Source organism: Ahaetulla prasina, chromosome 15 (genome assembly GCF_028640845.1).
Source record: "Ahaetulla prasina isolate Xishuangbanna chromosome 15, ASM2864084v1, whole genome shotgun sequence".
NCBI lineage: Eukaryota > Metazoa > Chordata > Lepidosauria > Squamata > Colubridae > Ahaetulla > Ahaetulla prasina.
Window position 1 is genome coordinate 16,991,508 of NC_080553.1, and position 16,825 is coordinate 17,008,332.

At 48.8% G+C, this 16,825-nt stretch overlaps 1 protein-coding gene across 1 annotated transcript in view; it reads right to left on the reverse strand.

Moving 5' to 3' along the window:
* HIP1R (huntingtin interacting protein 1 related) overlaps positions 1-16,825 on the reverse strand; it is a 47,470-nt gene that overhangs the window by 17,005 nt on the left and 13,640 nt on the right. The window contains exons 4-17 of the mRNA XM_058158144.1: positions 16,617-16,673; positions 15,546-15,626; positions 14,292-14,368; positions 12,872-12,933; positions 10,239-10,379; positions 8,422-8,479; positions 7,282-7,357; positions 6,154-6,291; positions 5,857-5,915; positions 5,016-5,088; positions 3,915-4,098; positions 3,570-3,658; positions 2,684-2,800; positions 1,999-2,100 (exon numbers count right to left, since the gene is read on the reverse strand). Coding sequence (XP_058014127.1) covers positions 1,999-2,100; positions 2,684-2,800; positions 3,570-3,658; positions 3,915-4,098; positions 5,016-5,088; positions 5,857-5,915; positions 6,154-6,291; positions 7,282-7,357; positions 8,422-8,479; positions 10,239-10,379; positions 12,872-12,933; positions 14,292-14,368; positions 15,546-15,626; positions 16,617-16,673 — 1,314 coding nt within the window. The remainder of the gene's footprint in view (positions 1-1,998; positions 2,101-2,683; positions 2,801-3,569; positions 3,659-3,914; positions 4,099-5,015; positions 5,089-5,856; positions 5,916-6,153; positions 6,292-7,281; positions 7,358-8,421; positions 8,480-10,238; positions 10,380-12,871; positions 12,934-14,291; positions 14,369-15,545; positions 15,627-16,616; positions 16,674-16,825) is intronic.

Sequence of the window (16,825 nt, forward strand, 5' to 3'; positions counted from 1 at the left end):
ACAGTCCTATTACAAAATAAATACTATTAAAATACCACTAAAAAACTTATTCAATTTGGCCGCAATTAAAATTTAGCAAATAATAAAACCCATGAAAAAACCCATTAAAAACCCATCGATAAAACCCATTAAAAAACCCATAAAAAACTAACCCAGTCCAGCGCAAATAAATAAGTGAGTCATGAAAGGTTCGGAGGTCCGGAAGTTGACGAAGTCCTGGGGAGTTCGCTCCAGAGGGCGGAGCCCCACAGAGAAGGCCCTTCCTGGGTGTCGCCAGACGACACTGTCGCTACCGACGGCACCCCAAGGAGTCCCTCCTGTGAGAGCGCACGGGTCGGTGAGAGGTATTCGGTAGCAGCAGGCGGTCCCGTAAGTAACCCGCCCTATGCCATGGAGCGCTTTAAAGACGCTCACCAACACCTTGAAGCGCACCGAAGGCCACAGGTAGCCAGTGCAGCCTGCGCAGGATAGGTGTCACCGGGAGCCACGAGGCTCCTCTATCACCCGCAGCTGCATTCTGACCAACTGCAGCCTCCGGATGCCCTTCAAGGGAGCCCCATGTAGAGAGCATTGCAGTAGTCCAGACGAGACGTCACAAGGGCGTGAGTGACTGTGCACAAGGCATCCCGGTCTAGAAAGGCGAACTGGCGCACCAGGCGAACCTGGTGGAAAGCTCTCCTGGAGACGGCCGTCAAATGATCTTCAAAAGACAGCCGTGCATCCAGGAGAACGCCCAGATTGCGCACCCTCTCCATCAGGGCCAATGACTCGCTCCCGACAGTCAGCCACGGACTCAGCTGACTGTACCGGGATGCCGGCATCCACAGCCACTCCGTCTTGGAGGGATTGAGCTTGAGCCTGTTTCTCCCCATCCAGACCCGTACGGCTTCCAAACACCGGGACAGCACATGTTACGTGGGAGCCACGAGTGGCTCCCGTTACTATTCGCGCAGCCGCATTCTGGACTAACTGCAGCCTCCGGGTGCACCTCAAGGGCAGCCCCATGTAGAGAGCATTGCAATAATCCAACCTAGACGTGACCAGAGCATGAGTGGCCGTGCATAAGGCATCCCGGTCAAGGAAGGGACGCAACTGGCGAACCAAGCAAACTTGGTGAAAGTCTAGCTATTCCAGGCCACACGTAGCTCTCGCCTCACAATCAGGAGGCTGTGAGTTCGATCCTAGGTAGAGGTAGATATTTCTCTCTCTGGGCACAAGGAGAATATGTCTGCTGAACAAAACTCCATACTGGCGACAGGAAGGGCATCTGGCCAGTAAACAATCTGCTAGCTCCATTCAGTTGCCCTGTTGTGTCTGCGCCCCCCGAGCCAGGCCTGCTGCCAGAAAGTGACTTGGAAAGTGAGGGGGAAGGGCCGTCAGGACTTACCTCAGGGGCACCGGCTTCCCTGGCTCAGCTCCAGGAGCCAGAGGCAGGCCAGGTGGAGGAGATAACGAGGCCTCCGTCCCCTGACTCTTTCCCCCCCCAGGCCACGCCTCCAGATCCAGCTGATGGCAATCAGGCCTGGCTGGACCCTAGGTTTCGTAGGCAGGCGGGAACAACAGAAGCAGGGGTGGGGCAGGCCTAGGAAGTGCTGAGTCATGGAGCCACCCCCCACAGGATATAAAACAAGCGAGGGCTGCTATGCCTCTTCGTAGCAGGCAAATCAACTGCTTAACTAAGAGCTGAAGTACTGTTTGTTCCTGGGTGACTCATCGGCGTCAAGGGAGATAACAGAGACACTTGGCAGACGCTCGCTCGTTTGCTGCCAGAGCTGATAGTGCCGGCTAATTAAGCCATCGCTCGGACAGAGGCGAGGGGGGACAGAACATGCCCAGACTCCACCCCGCAAGTTAAACGATGATGATGATTCTAGGCCACATTATGTGCTGAAAACTATAAACCAGTGATGATATTTAAAAAGATATCTTGAAATTCAGATACGGATGGAGAGACAGGATCCTCCAGAGACTTTACAATCTCCTCCTTCGGCCAAATACCTGCTTAGAGTGACTGAGCGACTGCTGAAGCTGAGTCAGTTCTTCCGCTTTGGAGTCCATCGCTCTCTTCATCTGTTCCACCTGAAGCATCTGATCTTCCATCTGCATGAAACCCAAGAGACGGGGCCTATTATGGGGTTTCCAGGGGAGCCATCTCACCCCAGGGTCAAAGCTACGTTCCGTGACCAGTTTTGCAACCGGACTTTTCAAGAGAAGGAGCTGCACCCTTGTCCAAAAGAAGAAGAAGACCCAAAGTGTCCCATTCCCAAGAGAGGCTCACTGTCAGACCTGGAAGCCATCTTTTCAATCTAGGCCTTCAGGCCTGCCGCATTTACTGCTGTGGGAAACTGGGAGGAGGGGATTGTATGGCGCATGGGTGATAGGTAGTTATAATAACATTCCTTTCTTAGAAAGTCAAGGCCGTCGTGCCCTGCACCTGGCAGGCTGGAACTGAGAGGCATGTTCAGTTGGGACCATATTGTATTTGGACCACGTGATGGATTTGTGGGTGTTGGGCAGGGACTTGAACTTTCCTTTTGTGGGTAGGGGAAACCCCGGAAGCTTTCAGATTCGGGTTTCCCCAGATGTGCCGATATGGTATCTCTAATACAGTGTGACTTTGAGGAAATCCAAACCTCGGAGTTTTCCTTTGTTCGGGGTGCTATTCGGAACCCTTGACACACACCTTCATTTCTGACTCTCGCTTGACTTGCTCCATCTGGAAAGCCAGCTGTTCCTTGACCCGGGCGACCTCTTCTTGGCTCTGTTGGGTGACGGTCAGCTGTTTGGCAGTATCTGCGTTCTGGGTGCAAAGATTCAGAGTTGAAGGAAGGATGGGTGGATGGATGGAGAAGAAGAAAGAATTTGGCCAAGCAAGAGACAAATCAAAGTTTCTTCTTAGCCTTGGTTTATAACAGTGGTTCTCAACCTTTATAGTGCTGCGACCCCTTTAATACAATTCCCCACGATGTGGCGACCCCAACCGTAAAATTATTTTTGTTTTGAATTTATCGCGCCTGAAGCCGTATTGGCTAGTGATCTGAACTGCTTGCGATTGCCTTGAGGACGGAGGCATTAAAGCGGAGACTCCTCCCCTATTAAGTTTATGGCGCCTGAAGCCAGATTAGGCTAGCGATTGGGAGTGATTGCAGCTGGCTTGAGAGGGAGACATCAGAGCAAAGATTTCTCTCTCTTTTAATTCATTGCGCCTGAAGCCGAATTCGGCTAGCGATTTGAAGAGCCTGCAGCTGGCTTGTGGAGTCAACCATTGGAGCGCGATTCTTTGACTCGCAAAGTATACTTCCCATATTTCCGATGGTCTTAGGTGACCCCTGGCAAATCGTCATTCGACCCCCAACGGGGTCCCAACCCACAGGTTGAGAACCGCTGGTTTATAATATTGGGGATGGGGGACTGACTCATAAGCAAGAGACAAATCATGGTTTTCTCCTGCTCTTACTTTATAGTCTTGGGCGAAAACTCATCTGATCTTGAGTGAAGTAGGGGAGACATTTAACTATGACCACAGTGGCGTCATAAAAACCAACATGGCGAGAGAGGGGCACCATTACCTTTCTCAAAAGCTCCGCATGTGTGTTGATTAACTCGTTGTGCTTCTCCTTCAGCTTGGCATACCGGATTTCGGTGGTACTGGCTTTTTCTGAAGAAAAAGAGAAGGATATTGCCACACTATTACTCTCGCCTCCCTATGAAATCATCATTTGAAGGAACCCCATTGCTTGACACCCAGGGTTCTCACTCCAGGCATTGATGACCAGGCTCAAATGACTTGGACGAGGAGATAGGTGGGGAACTCATCAAATTTGCAGAGGACACCAAGCTTGGCAGGAATAGCCAACACTCCAGAAGTAGATAGGCTCAAGATACAGATACGCCCCACACACTCCCTGACTTACTTTCTGCTTCCAAGTACAGTCCTCGGTTCTTGTCGCCTTCAAACTTGGCTCTCTGCAGCTTCTCCAGTTCATCGCGGAGCTGTTCGTTGTCCACCAAGGCTTTCTGTTTCTGCTTCCTCTGGTCCTCCATCTCGGCCTCCAGGCTGTTCACCTGAGCCTTCAGCTGGGTGATGTACCTTTGAGCCTGGGGGAAGAGAAAACAGGTAGCTGGAAACAAACCACCCTTTTTCCCCCAGACACAATCAAAGTCATATTTCCCCCTTCCTCCTGGGTTCTTTCCAGTTTTTTCCGGGCAGGTGGGCAGAGCCTCCCTTTTCGCCTGAACCCGATTGAACCGGCTTGTTGTGTCTGCGCTCCCCGAGCCGGGCCCCCTGCCAGAAAGTGACTCGGAAAGTGAGGGGGAAGGGCCATCAGGACTTACCTCTGGAGCACCGGCTCCTCTGGCTCAGCTCCAGGAGCGAGAGGCAGGCCAGGTGGAGGAGATAACAAGGCCTCCATCCCCTGACTCTTCCCCCCCAGGCCACGCCTCCAGACCCAGCTGATGGCAATCAGGTCTGGCTGGACCCTAGGTTTCGTAGGCAGGAGAGGTGGGAACAACAGAAGCAGGGGTGGGGCAGGCCTAGGAAGTGCTGAGTCATGGAGCCACACCCCATAGGATATAAAAGCAGCAAGGGCTGCTATACCACTTCGTGGCGAGCAAATCAACTGCTTAGAGGGAGAGAACTAGAGTTGAAGTCCTGTTTGTTCCTGGTTTCCTGGTTGACTCATCGGCATCAAGAGAGATAACAGAGACACTTGGCAGACGCTCGCTAGTTTGCTGCCAGAGCTGATAGCTGCCAGCTAAGTAAGCCATCGCTCGTGTCTCCCGGACTGAGGAGGGGGACAGAACACGGCTGAATACTCTTTAGTTGCTATGCTTTTTTAAATTTGCCTCCCAACTTCCTCTCTAGGATCTTTATTTCTATTATCTCTATCTGTAACGGCTTCTTGGCTATTCAACAGCCATGAAACCGGGTTTCTGAACGCACCCCAAAAGTCAGCAATTTGCTCTGAAAATAATAGGGGGAAAATTCACCAGAGTGCAAAAAATCCGGACTTTACCTCCAGCTTAATCTTCTCTAGCTCTGTCTGAAGCAGTTCAATTTCTTTCTTCAGGTTTTCGATCTGCAGATCTCTTGAAGATTTTTAAAAAAGCAACGCATCGCATTAATGGTGTGCAAAATTCAAGTTTCGCGTTGGTTTGACGGCCTCCACTTTCCCCATCTAGCCTGCTTAGATTTCTAGTGTCTTTCACAAAAGATGATGCTTCGGTATATTTCGTTTGGTTTAGTAAGACTATGGTGTATTATTGTGTATAAACCATATTTATACATCCTGCAATTCCGTGAAGCCATGCTCCCTCCTGTCTCTAAAAAGTTCCCGAAAATAAGACCGTCTTATATTTTTCTGTATCCTGAAATAAGGGCTTGGCCTTATTTTCGGGGAGGTCTTATTATTTTGGGGCACGTGGCGCAAGACGGGGCTCCTCTTGCCGTCTTACCTGATTTCTATCTCTGTCTTCTAACCCAAAGAAGAGGAAATGGTGGGGACCGGCTGCGCATGTGTTTAAATATTTTCAGGGAGCGCTTATTGTCAGGGGGTATTTTAGCACGTGTGCTCAAAAGCCCGATTAGGCTTATTATCAGGGGATGTCTTATTTTTGGGGAAACACGGGGCCATTTGACTGTCAAAGGAATGAAGCTGAATATTATGTATTACCAATCATCTTAGAAGATTGTTACATACATACGTATTCTGCCTTCTTCCTGGGTTTCTTCTGTCACCAACCCTCCAAAACATTTTTTTTAATTGTTTTTTACTTTTTTGGGAATCCCAAGCACTAGATAGCTTACGGGTTGCTTTTGTTAACTACAAGGTGTCCTAGGTTTTGTTGGTCAAATACCTGTCGTCTTTTAGTCCGTTGGGCGGCCCGAAAGTCTGCTCAAATATATCCGACACATTCTACAAAAAAAAAAAAGGAAAAATTATGGGAGTTAAAATTTTGCACCTGTTCAGAAACACGGTTATGCCTTTCAAAAGCTAAGGAAAAGAAAAAAAAACTATGGGGCTGAATCCCATCTGGAAAGGGATAGTCATCCACTTCTGAATGGTCCGACTGAACACCTGCATTGAGCAGGGGGCTGGACTAGAAGACCTCCAAGGTCCCTTCCAGCTGTATTCTATTCTTATATTATCTCACCTGCTGCTCTACCGATGGAGCTGAGCTGATCTCAATCAGGTTTTCCGGCTCCTCGTCTTCGGGGGCTTCTTCCGGAATGACCACCACCGGCTTGACGTGCTCAGCCAGGGCGGACGCCCTCAGGAAATTTGGGGGGTTCTGTGGGAGGAAGGAGACCCAAACTCATTGGTAGTCTCACATTGCAGTGAACAAGTACATTCAATTTTGCAGTTACTAAGATTGTTGGACGAGCAGGGACAAAAATAGCCAGCTACTAAGATTGTTGGACGAGCAGGGACAAAAATAGCCAGCTACTAAGATTGTTGGACGAGCAGGGACAAAAACAGCCAGCTACTAAGATTGTTGGACGAGCAGGGACAAAAACAGCCAGCTATTAAGATTGTTGGACGAGCAGGGACAAAAACAGCTAGCTATTAAGATTGTTGGACAAGCAGGGACAAAAATAGCCAACTACTAAGATTGTTGGACAAGCAGGCACAGAAACAGCCAGTTACTAAGATTGTTAGACGACCAGGGCCAAAAACAGCCAGCTACTAAGATTGTTAGATGAGCAGGGACAAAAACAGCCAGGGAAGAGATTGCAGCCTGGGAAACGGGCCTCTCATCAGTCAACAGGACCGCTGATTTGCCACCAGACTATCAAGTACTTAGAAGGTGAAGACTGGGTAGCAGAAACACCTTAAAAGCCAGCCACCAACACACCCCAATCAACTTCTAAAAAGCCACACGCAACAGGCATTATAAGTACCACACACAGAACAGCACACACTCTGTTAGAGAGAAGTTCCCTGAAGATGAGCTCAGGCACGAATCCAAAAGCTCGGAAGACAAAACTTCTGGTCCCATTGACCGACCCAGATTAGATCCTCCAACATTATCCTGGGACACGTATATTCGCCTCCATTCGGAAGGAACTCATATCCATCCGAATATCCTTCCCCACTGATCCATCAATGTTATCAGGATTGGCTCCCCATTCAGACAACCCTGCAGGGGGGGGAAGCCGGCAGCCTTCCTCCCTTAAACCCCTTGCTTGGCTTCTCTTTCACACATGCATGTCTGCAGGCAGAGATACCGGTTGTATTAAGGACGTTCGTCCCTGTTTCTAGCAGGAAAAATAGAGGATACCTCGGGCAGCCGTGGAATTTGGATGAGACGCTTGAAGTACAGCATGTCCGATGCCCTTTTGAAGAAGCTCTGCAGGCTGCAAAGAGAAAACGGCAGGAAAATGTCAAATCCTTACTACTTGGTGCAGTTAAGCATTTTATTTTATTTACAGCCCTTTGTTCTCCCTAAAGGAGCAGAACAGAAAGGGAATTGAAAAATACAAGAATCTAGCAAAGTTCTCACTGTGCTATTTCTTTTTAGAGGTTAACCTAACTCACAAAACTATCCTGACTGTAGCCAACACTCATCGTCTCTCTTCGAACACCCATCTATAAACCGGCTTAATCCAGAGTGCAGCGTTGAATAAAACCAGCCAAGTTTCTAGGCCTCATGATCTTAGAAATCTGGTCTGATAAGCAGTTCCTGTCTATGTTTCTGTGCATTTTTTTTAAAAAGTTATATAACGGGATGTCCTTTTAAGAGAGGATTCTTAGGGAACCCAATTCGCACAACATTCTTGCAGTATATTTTCGTTACTTTAAAAAATAAAGAAACAACCGCCATGGCACGATTCGATTACATGCTAGGGCTGTGATGGTGAACCTATGGCGTATGTCCCACAGGTGGCATGCGGAGCTATATCGGTGGGCACGTGAGTGTTGCCCTAGTTCAGCTCCAGCTAGCTGATTTTTGGGTTTTCCGGTCCCACCGGAAGTCGGGAAACGGGCCCTTTCCAGCCTCTGGAGGGTCTCTGGGGGGCCCCCCGAAAAACAGGTCTACCGGCCCATCGCGTGCCAAAAGCGGGAGGGAACACGAGAGGGTTGCATGCATGGGAGGGCGGGGCGCATTGAATTATGGATGTGGGCACGCGTGCCCGCGACACCACACCACCCCCCGCAATCTCCGCTTTTGGCACGCGACAGCAAAAAGGTTAGCTGTCACCGCGCTAGGGAATACCCAGAGGTGGGTTTCATATATTCTAGCAACTAGTTCGCCCAGCACCGGAAATGTGAGTGTGCGCCATCCACAGGTCGCCACTACCGGTTCGCCCGAACCGATCCGAACCGGCTAGATACCATCTCCAGGAATACCTAATGCAGCAGTTTGGAGGTTCTGGTGTTTCACAACACACAACACACGACACGCCAAGAATATCGTTACCTGCAAAACTGTTCGTGGAACCTGTCTCGGTGGCCTTGCAAGGTATCGGCTGGCAAACCTGAGCAAGCAAGAAGCAAAAGGATAAGAAGGAAGTGTCAGAAACATCGAAGGGTCATTTTTAATCAGAGATGGGGGGGGGGGAAGCAAACTACTATTTTTTTTCCAAATAAGCCATCCAGGCCGATTTAAAAAACTGGGTTTCGGGGCCTGCGACATCCTCAAAAGGAAAACCTTTTCAGGATCTTTCTTTTGAAGTTGCTTCGCTTCTCATCCAAGAAGCTTCTTCAGATCTGACCAAGCAGTGAGTTTCACATTTTGTTGCTTCCAGTTCGCCATGCACATGCTGGCGAGCTTCCCGTGCACGCGCCCTCCCAATTCACATGCGCACACCTGCGTTCCGCACACCTGCCTTTTGAAATGCTCCCGGTTCAGACCGAATCGCCCGATCCGGTAGCGATGGCGGCGGATGGTTTGGAGAACTGGTAGCAAAAATCCCTGCCCTCCCCCGCCCATGCCGAGCTGAGCCGCACAATCATCAGAGGTTTTTTTTTTTTTTTTAACTTTTAAAAGCATTTTTTCTTCGGCTGAAAAAAATGCTTTTAAAAGTAAAAAAAAAAAAAGCCTCTGATGATCGCGCGGCTCAGCTGGGATCGTCAAGAGCCTTTTAAAAGCATTTTTTTACAACCTCTTCGTCCGAAGAGGTTGTAGAAAAAATGCTTTTAAAAGTTAAAAAACCCCGACTCTTTCCAAGCTTCCCTCTTCGCCCATTAGCAGCATTTCAGGGAAGCATTTAGAGAAACAGGGTATCCGAGCAAATCCCCTCCAACTTAAGCAAATCCTTTGAAAGGATGCATCGGTTTAAATCCTGCTCTGGCTCCACGGAAGAGCTGCAAGCCGTTGAGTCATCAAACGGAGCTGGAATGTCCCCCCAGGGGGTCTCCGGCTGGCACTGCCAGGGTTGTTTTTAAAAGGGCGCCTGTGTTGTGATTGCAGGCCCGATTCCAACCCGGCCATGCAACCTCGTTCTCTGCAAACTTTCCTGCCTTCGGGGCACACTCCCCCCCCCCGTACCCAGCCGAGTCAGGCAGCAACCGCTGCTCGCTCTGCAAAGGATCCTGGGACACGCCAGGATGCGCAGGGGAGTAGCTTCAACTCCCATGCGGGCGTCTTCTCCAACTTCTCCTTTCGCACCCAGCAGTCTGCAAAACAAACCGGACACCCCCCTGGGAGTCTTAAATCTTCGGAAGCCACAGATCCCAGCAGATCTCTCCTAGAACACCCTTCCCCCGTTTTGTCGATCGATTCAGGTCAATTTCCACGTGACCGAATGACGAGTGGGGAGAGGCAGAGAAGCAGGATAAGCGGCGGGAAAGATTCGTCGGAACGTGTCCTGAACCATTGCAAACTTTTGCGCTTCGTTTTGGTTAAGTTTCTCTTGATGCTTTGGAAGGCCTATTCCGGTGTTTCTCAACCGTGGGAACTTTAAGTTGGGTGGACCTCAACTCCCAGAATTCCCCAGCAAGCCATGCCAGGAGATGGAAGCCACCCATCTTAAAGTTGCAAAGCTGGACAAGTACTGGTTTATTCATAAAGTTGCTAAAACTGACAAGCACTGTTTTATTCTTAAAGTTGCTAAGATTGACAAGCACCGGTTTATTTTCTCCAGCTAGAGAGACCCAATGTTCTGTTTTTCCTGCCTATGTCGGAATCCAGGATGTTTTGATCCCAGACAGATCCCGGATGCGAGAGCTGCTCCCTCTCCCCCCACCCCCCTTGCAGCCAGCACCAGAACTGGGATGCTCTGAAGAGCCACTTACACGAATGGAGGTTGAACATCAACTTTACGGTGTAATGATACAGGTGACTGCAATCTTGGATCACCTGGATGAGGGGGGCCAACCGGCACTGAACGGCCGACATCTGGGAGATGGCCATGGAGGTGTTGAGCTGCCGGAGGACTACAAGCAGAGAGAGAGAGAGAGAGAGAGAGAGAGAGAAGTTACCCTCCATCCTTCAGCGACTTTACGATGCGTGGACTTCAACTCCCGGAATTCCCCAGTCAACATGGGTGGGTCCTCAACTCTCAGAATCCCCTAGCCAGCATGGATATGGAAGCAAAGGCCTCAGGGATGCCCCTTTGCATCACCAATCAACCACACCGAACAGGATAACAGAGAAATTGGAAGGGACCTTGGAGGCCTTCTAGTCTGACCCCCCAGCCTATGCCACTCCAGACAAAACGGTTGTCCGATCAAACTTGTGGAGGTTAAGGTACGATGATCATCAACGCCAGAAGCTCATGAATTATACATACATATTTATCCTGCCTTTCTTTATTTTTTTAATAAGTAACTCAGGGCGGCGAACATCTATAATACTCTTTCCTCTTTTTTTTTTTTTTTGTAAAAAAGTTTTATTTTTACAATCATATCCAACAACTCATCCAATGTACAGTCATATACAATTAGTCGGGCTTGCCCAGTCACCACCCCCTCCTTTTAACTCTCTTCCCTCTTCTACCTTCTTCTACTTTCCAGAGCTTCCTCCCCTTCTCTTATCTACATCCTCTCCTCCCTCCACCCTACACCTTCCTTCTCCCTCTTCTACCCCTCTTCCTTCCTCTTCTCCCTCTTCTCCCCCTCTTCTCCTCTTTTCTACCTCCTACTCTCTCCTCCTTTCTCCCTCCCCACCATTCTAAAATGGTAGCTGGGCAGACCCGACCCTACATTAATTATATTTATACATCTTCAATAATCCCTGTATATTAACCATCACTCCATCCTCTACCTTCAACCCCCCCCCCAATTCCCCTCCCCCTTACCCCGCCACCCCGACTTCCCGGAACAAAATGCAGGGTATCAAAACTAACAATCATAATCCAAAATAAATCCTAAATTATAATCTCTAGTCACTCCACACATAATCACACTCTCAATTCCCCTCTCCTTCAAAAATATATCTAATACAAAATATTTCCTAAATTTACTCATATGCTATTCGATATTTTTTTATCTGATACTTATTTTGAATATAATCAATCCACTCCTTTTCCCACAACAACAACCCTACGAGCAGAGGTGGTAATTCAGCCGGTTCAAGCGAGCCGGTAGTAGCGAACCTGTGGCGCTATGCCGTCCTATTTAGGCTCATTTTCAAGCTGTGCGCATGTGTGCAAGCTACGTGCACGAGCAAAGCACGTGTGCAGAAGGCAAGGACTACGAGAAGACTACGAGGCAGGTTGAGCCTGCTAAGAGAGGAAGACTAACCTAAGGTCATCCCACCACTTTTTTTTTTTTTGCAACCTGTACAACACTGAAGGTTTAATCTTCTCCCCCGCATTCTCCAAAATCATTCAAAATTTTCATTTTCAGAGGCACAGTTTCCCCAACTGGGAGGCGGCCAATGCTGCAGCCAAGATTTTGCCGATGGATTTGTGGATCCAGCTGTCAGGCAGAGCCTGAATCTCACAAAACCTCTGCAGGTTTAAATCTCGCAAAACCTCTGCAGGTTTAAAACAAAAAAAAAAAAAAAAATCCAGGTTCCAGAACCGTAATAGCCATAGCATTTAACGAATTCGAGCGTTGAGCAGTTTTCCTATTGCTAAGAAACTCCCTTCGCTCACTTCGGCTGCAACGTGGTTGGCTTAAGCGAGATGCTGCCCCTGGTTATAACAGGTTGGTCATTAACTCGGAGCATGTATTTCTGCGCCCCGCAGGGAGGCCAGTCCAAGGTCAGGTGATACCCCAGGACTTGGCAAGGAAAAAGAAGCACGGCTCAACGTCAGACATCGGCGTTATCTGATGCTTTGCACAAAGGAAGCTTACAAAAAGCAGGAGGGATAGGAGGGGCTCGCCAAAGTCAACAATCGTTCCGGGCAGAAATGCAAAATTCGGGATTGCATTTACGAGAGCTTTGCAGATGCAAACTTGTGCGGCTGGTAACTCTTGGGGGTGTGGGTGCTGTTTTTTTTTTTTAAAAAAACCAAACCACCGATGTCTCCATCTTGACGATCTGTAGGATTTCCACGGGTTTGCAAACCCGTACCATCCTCGCCCAACATGTTCTCTCTATTTGTTTGAGGCTCACATATTTTATTTTATTTAATCAAAGACTCTGGGAGGGGCTCCTCTTGCAAGGTGCGATGATAAATTATTGCAAACGGGCTGCAAAACCGCTGGGTGGTGTGGTTTTTTTTGTGTGTGTGACATTGTGCATTCAGTGTGACGGATCGATCCGAGCAGGGGGCGATTGTGAAAGGCAAACCTCGCTTGCCAACTTCTGCAGACAAAGCTTCTGTTCAGCCCATTTAAAAAAAAAGAAAACTTGGCAACCTCACCCACGTCTCCGCTTAGGTTGAAAAATGGCCCCGAGTGGAGGGGGGGGGAAAGAAAAAAGAAAAAGGAAAGAAAAAGCGAAAGGAGACAGAGCATGGAAGCTCAGCACAGTTTACCTGAATCTGATAACTTGAGTTCGCAATCCATGTAGTCGAACATCTCAACCGTGAGCTGGAAGCTGCAGAGAAGGATTTAAATCGAGAACAGATCAATTTCTCTTCCTATAGAAAGGGCCAGGTCTCCGATAAGAAATTTGGGGATTGGGATGTGGTGGCTCAGTAGCTAAGAAGCTGAGCTTGCTGATCGAAAAGTCGATACTTCGGCGGTTCGAATCCCTAGCGCCGCGTAACGGGGTGAGCTCCCGTGACTTGTCCCAGCTTCTGCCAACCTAGCAGTTCGAAAGCAGGTAAAAAAATGCAAGTAGAAAAAATAGGGACCACCTTTGGTGGGAAGGGAACAGAGTTCCGTGTGCCTTTGGCGTTGAGTCATGCCGGCCATATGACCACAGAGATGTCTTCGGACAGCGCTGGCTCTTCGGCTTTGAAACAGAGATGAGCACCGCCCGCTAGAGTCGGGAACTTTTTTACCTGCTTTCGAACTGCTAGGTTGGCAAAAGCTGGGACAAGTCACGGGAGCTCACCCTGTTACGCGGCAGCACTCGGGATTCAAACCGCTGCACTGCCGACCTTCTGATGGACAAGCTCAGCGTCTTAAACACTGAGCCACTGCGTCCCTGCATCTTGAGAGAGACCACCAAAACCAGACCGTGATTTAGGCCTGGAAAGACGAACCCAACCCCAAATTTAAGCCAGGAAGCACAGTTTCCCACCGATCAGCATTCTGACCCAGAAGGAGGAGTTAAATATTACAGCTACAAAGCCAAAGGTCTTTGGGGGATCTCTTCCATTTCACTCCTGGGATGCCACCGTAACATCAGGGACCAAAAGCAGCCGCTATCGGTTTTCCGGAAAAAATCCCAAGGAACCTGTTGTGCCTCGCCCGCCCTCCTCTCCTCAGCCGGGCCCCTCCCATCTCCTGCTATCTGAGCCAGAGACTGATAGTGAAGAAGAATGGCCTGGCATGCCTCCAGCCCCCAGCCCTGGCACCATGCCCGGACAGACTGAGCAAACAAACCTCCCTCCTACAGCGTGTGAGCACGAAGCCAGCCACATGCTAGAATTGCCGGCAGCAGATCAGGAGGACGGAAAGTCACAGTGGACGGATCCCCGCTTCCGGAGAATGGAGAGGCGACGTCAGCAAAAGGAAGGGAGGGGCAGGCCTGGATAAGTGCTGAGTCATGGAGCCACACCCCATGGCCTATATAAAGGATCTGCTTTTTGGCATTCCTTGAGTCAGGCAAAGTCTCATCTGGTTGCTGAAGTCACACCTTGGATTCCTGCCTGCCCTGAGAACTCTGACAGGAATTTGGCAAAGCTGCAGAGGCTTCGTGGCCACGCTTGATACAGACTTCCCAGACCCGGCCGTCAGAGGAGGAGTGGGACACGACAGAACCCTGGCGATGGGAGACCCACTTACATGTTATTCACATCTGTCCCAGCAGCTTTTTCTAGCACCTCGTCGGTGACTTCAAGCCCAGGAGGGAATTGAGGATGCTACAGAGGGAAAAAAAAAAGAATTAAACAATTGTCATCTGGTAGAATATTCTGCTTTTTTTGCAAACCTTGTGGGCACTTCATGGAAAGAGGGGCGGTCTATAGGTAGCCCTCAACTTACAGCCGTTCGTTTGGTGACGGCTCGAAGTTACAACAACAGCAAACAAACAACAAAAGTGACATGGAATATTTTCATATTGATGACCATTGCCGCATCCCTGTGATCGAAATTCAGACACTCAGACAACTGGCATGTACTTATGACAGTGGCCACGTCCGCAAGGGTCTCATGATCCTCTTTTGGGACTGTTGTGACCCAGGCCCAAGTAGGTAGTATTAAACGCGATCAGTTCAAAAACAGATTTTATTAGAACAGCTGAGAATTAAACTCATTCTCAGCGTCGTCCAAACTAAATCAAAACAAATTCTTCATAACGCAATTCTTCAGTCCTTGGTCTAATTAGGCAAACTGCCAAAGGCTTTTCTTGGCAAAAGTTCAAAAGCAGAAGATGCCGACAAGAAATAAATGCAGCAAGACAAGGAGCAAGGCTATCAACGCTGCTTTCCAGCAAAGAGCCCAAACGCTGTTGCTGGTCTTTTAAGCCTTATGGGAGGGGCCAATCATCTCTTGGCCCTACTCCCTCCTCATCCTCTTTACTTTAGCTGCTCTTCTCATGCCTGCATTAGGAACAGGCTCCTCCTGTTCCTCTGCCTCACTACTGTCAGCCTCTGGAGGCTCCGGAATCCACACATCACTCCCCGATGGCCCTGGCCCCACCTCTGCCTCCGACGCAGAGTCCTCATCTGGGCCTTCCCAAGCCTCCAGGACTGGCCCAAGCTCTTCCTCAGCCTCATCGCTGCCCGACTCCGTTGCCAGCTCCGCAGGCTGCTGGCGGACCACAACAGTGACCTTATGACCAGCAAAGTCAAGAGAGAAGCCAGATTCTCTTAGTAAAGGTGTTACTATCTGAACAACTGCACCGGTTCATTTAACAGCTGTGGCAAGGACCGTCGTAAAATGAGGCACTTAACAACTGTTTTGCTTAGCAGCAGAAATTTGGTCGCAAGCCAAAGCTTGCCTGTATAAGAGGGAGCCGTATCTCACTTTCTTTAGCCCACCCTGCAAAACTCAGTCTAACTTTACGGTGAGAATCAGGATCTCTCGGAAGAGATTTACCTTTACGTGGAAGGAGATTTTGGTCAGCAAAAGCTTGGTGTAAATTTTCACCAACTGGCCGTAACGATCGTGCAGATGGCCCTGCAAAAGGAAAACCACAAATGCATCTGATTCCAAAAATGTATCTTGTTTCCATGCGGTGTTTTGACAACTCCTTCTCTGCACTCAAGGAAGTTCTAGTTTGTTCTCCTAGCTGACCAGGATGTTTTGTGTGTCTCAACTTTGCAACTTCAAGCTCTGAGGATTTCAACTCCCAGAATTAGAATAAAAGAACAGAGTCGGAAGGGACCTTGGAGGTCTTCTAGTCCAACCCCCTGCTTAGGCAGGAAACCCTACACCACTTCAGACAAATGTTTGTCCAATCTCCTCTTAAAAACTTCCAGTGTTGGAGCACTAACAACTTCTGGAGGCAAGTTGTTCCACTGGTTAATTGTTCTCACTGTCAGGAAATTTCTCCTTAGTTCTAAGTTGCTTCTCTCCTTGATTAGTTTCCACCCATTGCTTCTTCTCCTGCCTTCAGGTGCTTTGGAGAATAGCTTGACTCCCTCTTCTTTGGGGCAGCCCCTCAAATATTGGAAGACTGTTATCATGTCTCCCCTAGTTCTTCTTTTCATTAAACTAGACAAACCCAGTTCCTGCAACCGTTCTTTATATGTTTTAGCCTCCAGTCCCCTAATCACCTTCGTTGCTCTTCTCTGCACTCTTTCGTGGCGACCAAAACTGAATGCAAGTATTCCAAGTGTGGCCTTACCAAGGCCTTATAAAGTGGTATTAACACTTCACGTGATCTTGATTCTATCCCTCTGTTGATGCAGCCCAGAACTGTGTTGGCTTTTTTGGCAGCTGCTGCAAACTGCTGGCTCATATCTAAATGGTTGTCCACTAGGACTCCAAGATCCCTCTCACAGGTACTACTATTGAGCGAGGTACCACCTATACCGTATCAAGGTTCTCTCCTTGATTAGTTTCCCCCAGCCTTGCTCTTTAGTTTGGCAAAGGTCTGAGCTTAGTCTCCTAAACCGATTTAACATCTAAATGCTCTCAAAGAGGCAGAAGAGATCTGGAACTCACCCAAAGATCTCCCGTTTCTCGAAGGTTACTTCGATACCGCTGACAGTCCTGGAGAACCTAGAAGAAATGAACAGGTCGTTAGAAGAAACCAATCAACCACAGAGAACTTAGAACTGGACTTCTCAAAAATGCAAAATATGCAGTTTTGGGACGAAAGGCAATGGGATTCTGTGAGTCACAGCTGAAAGGGGAGGAAGGTCAAGGAACTT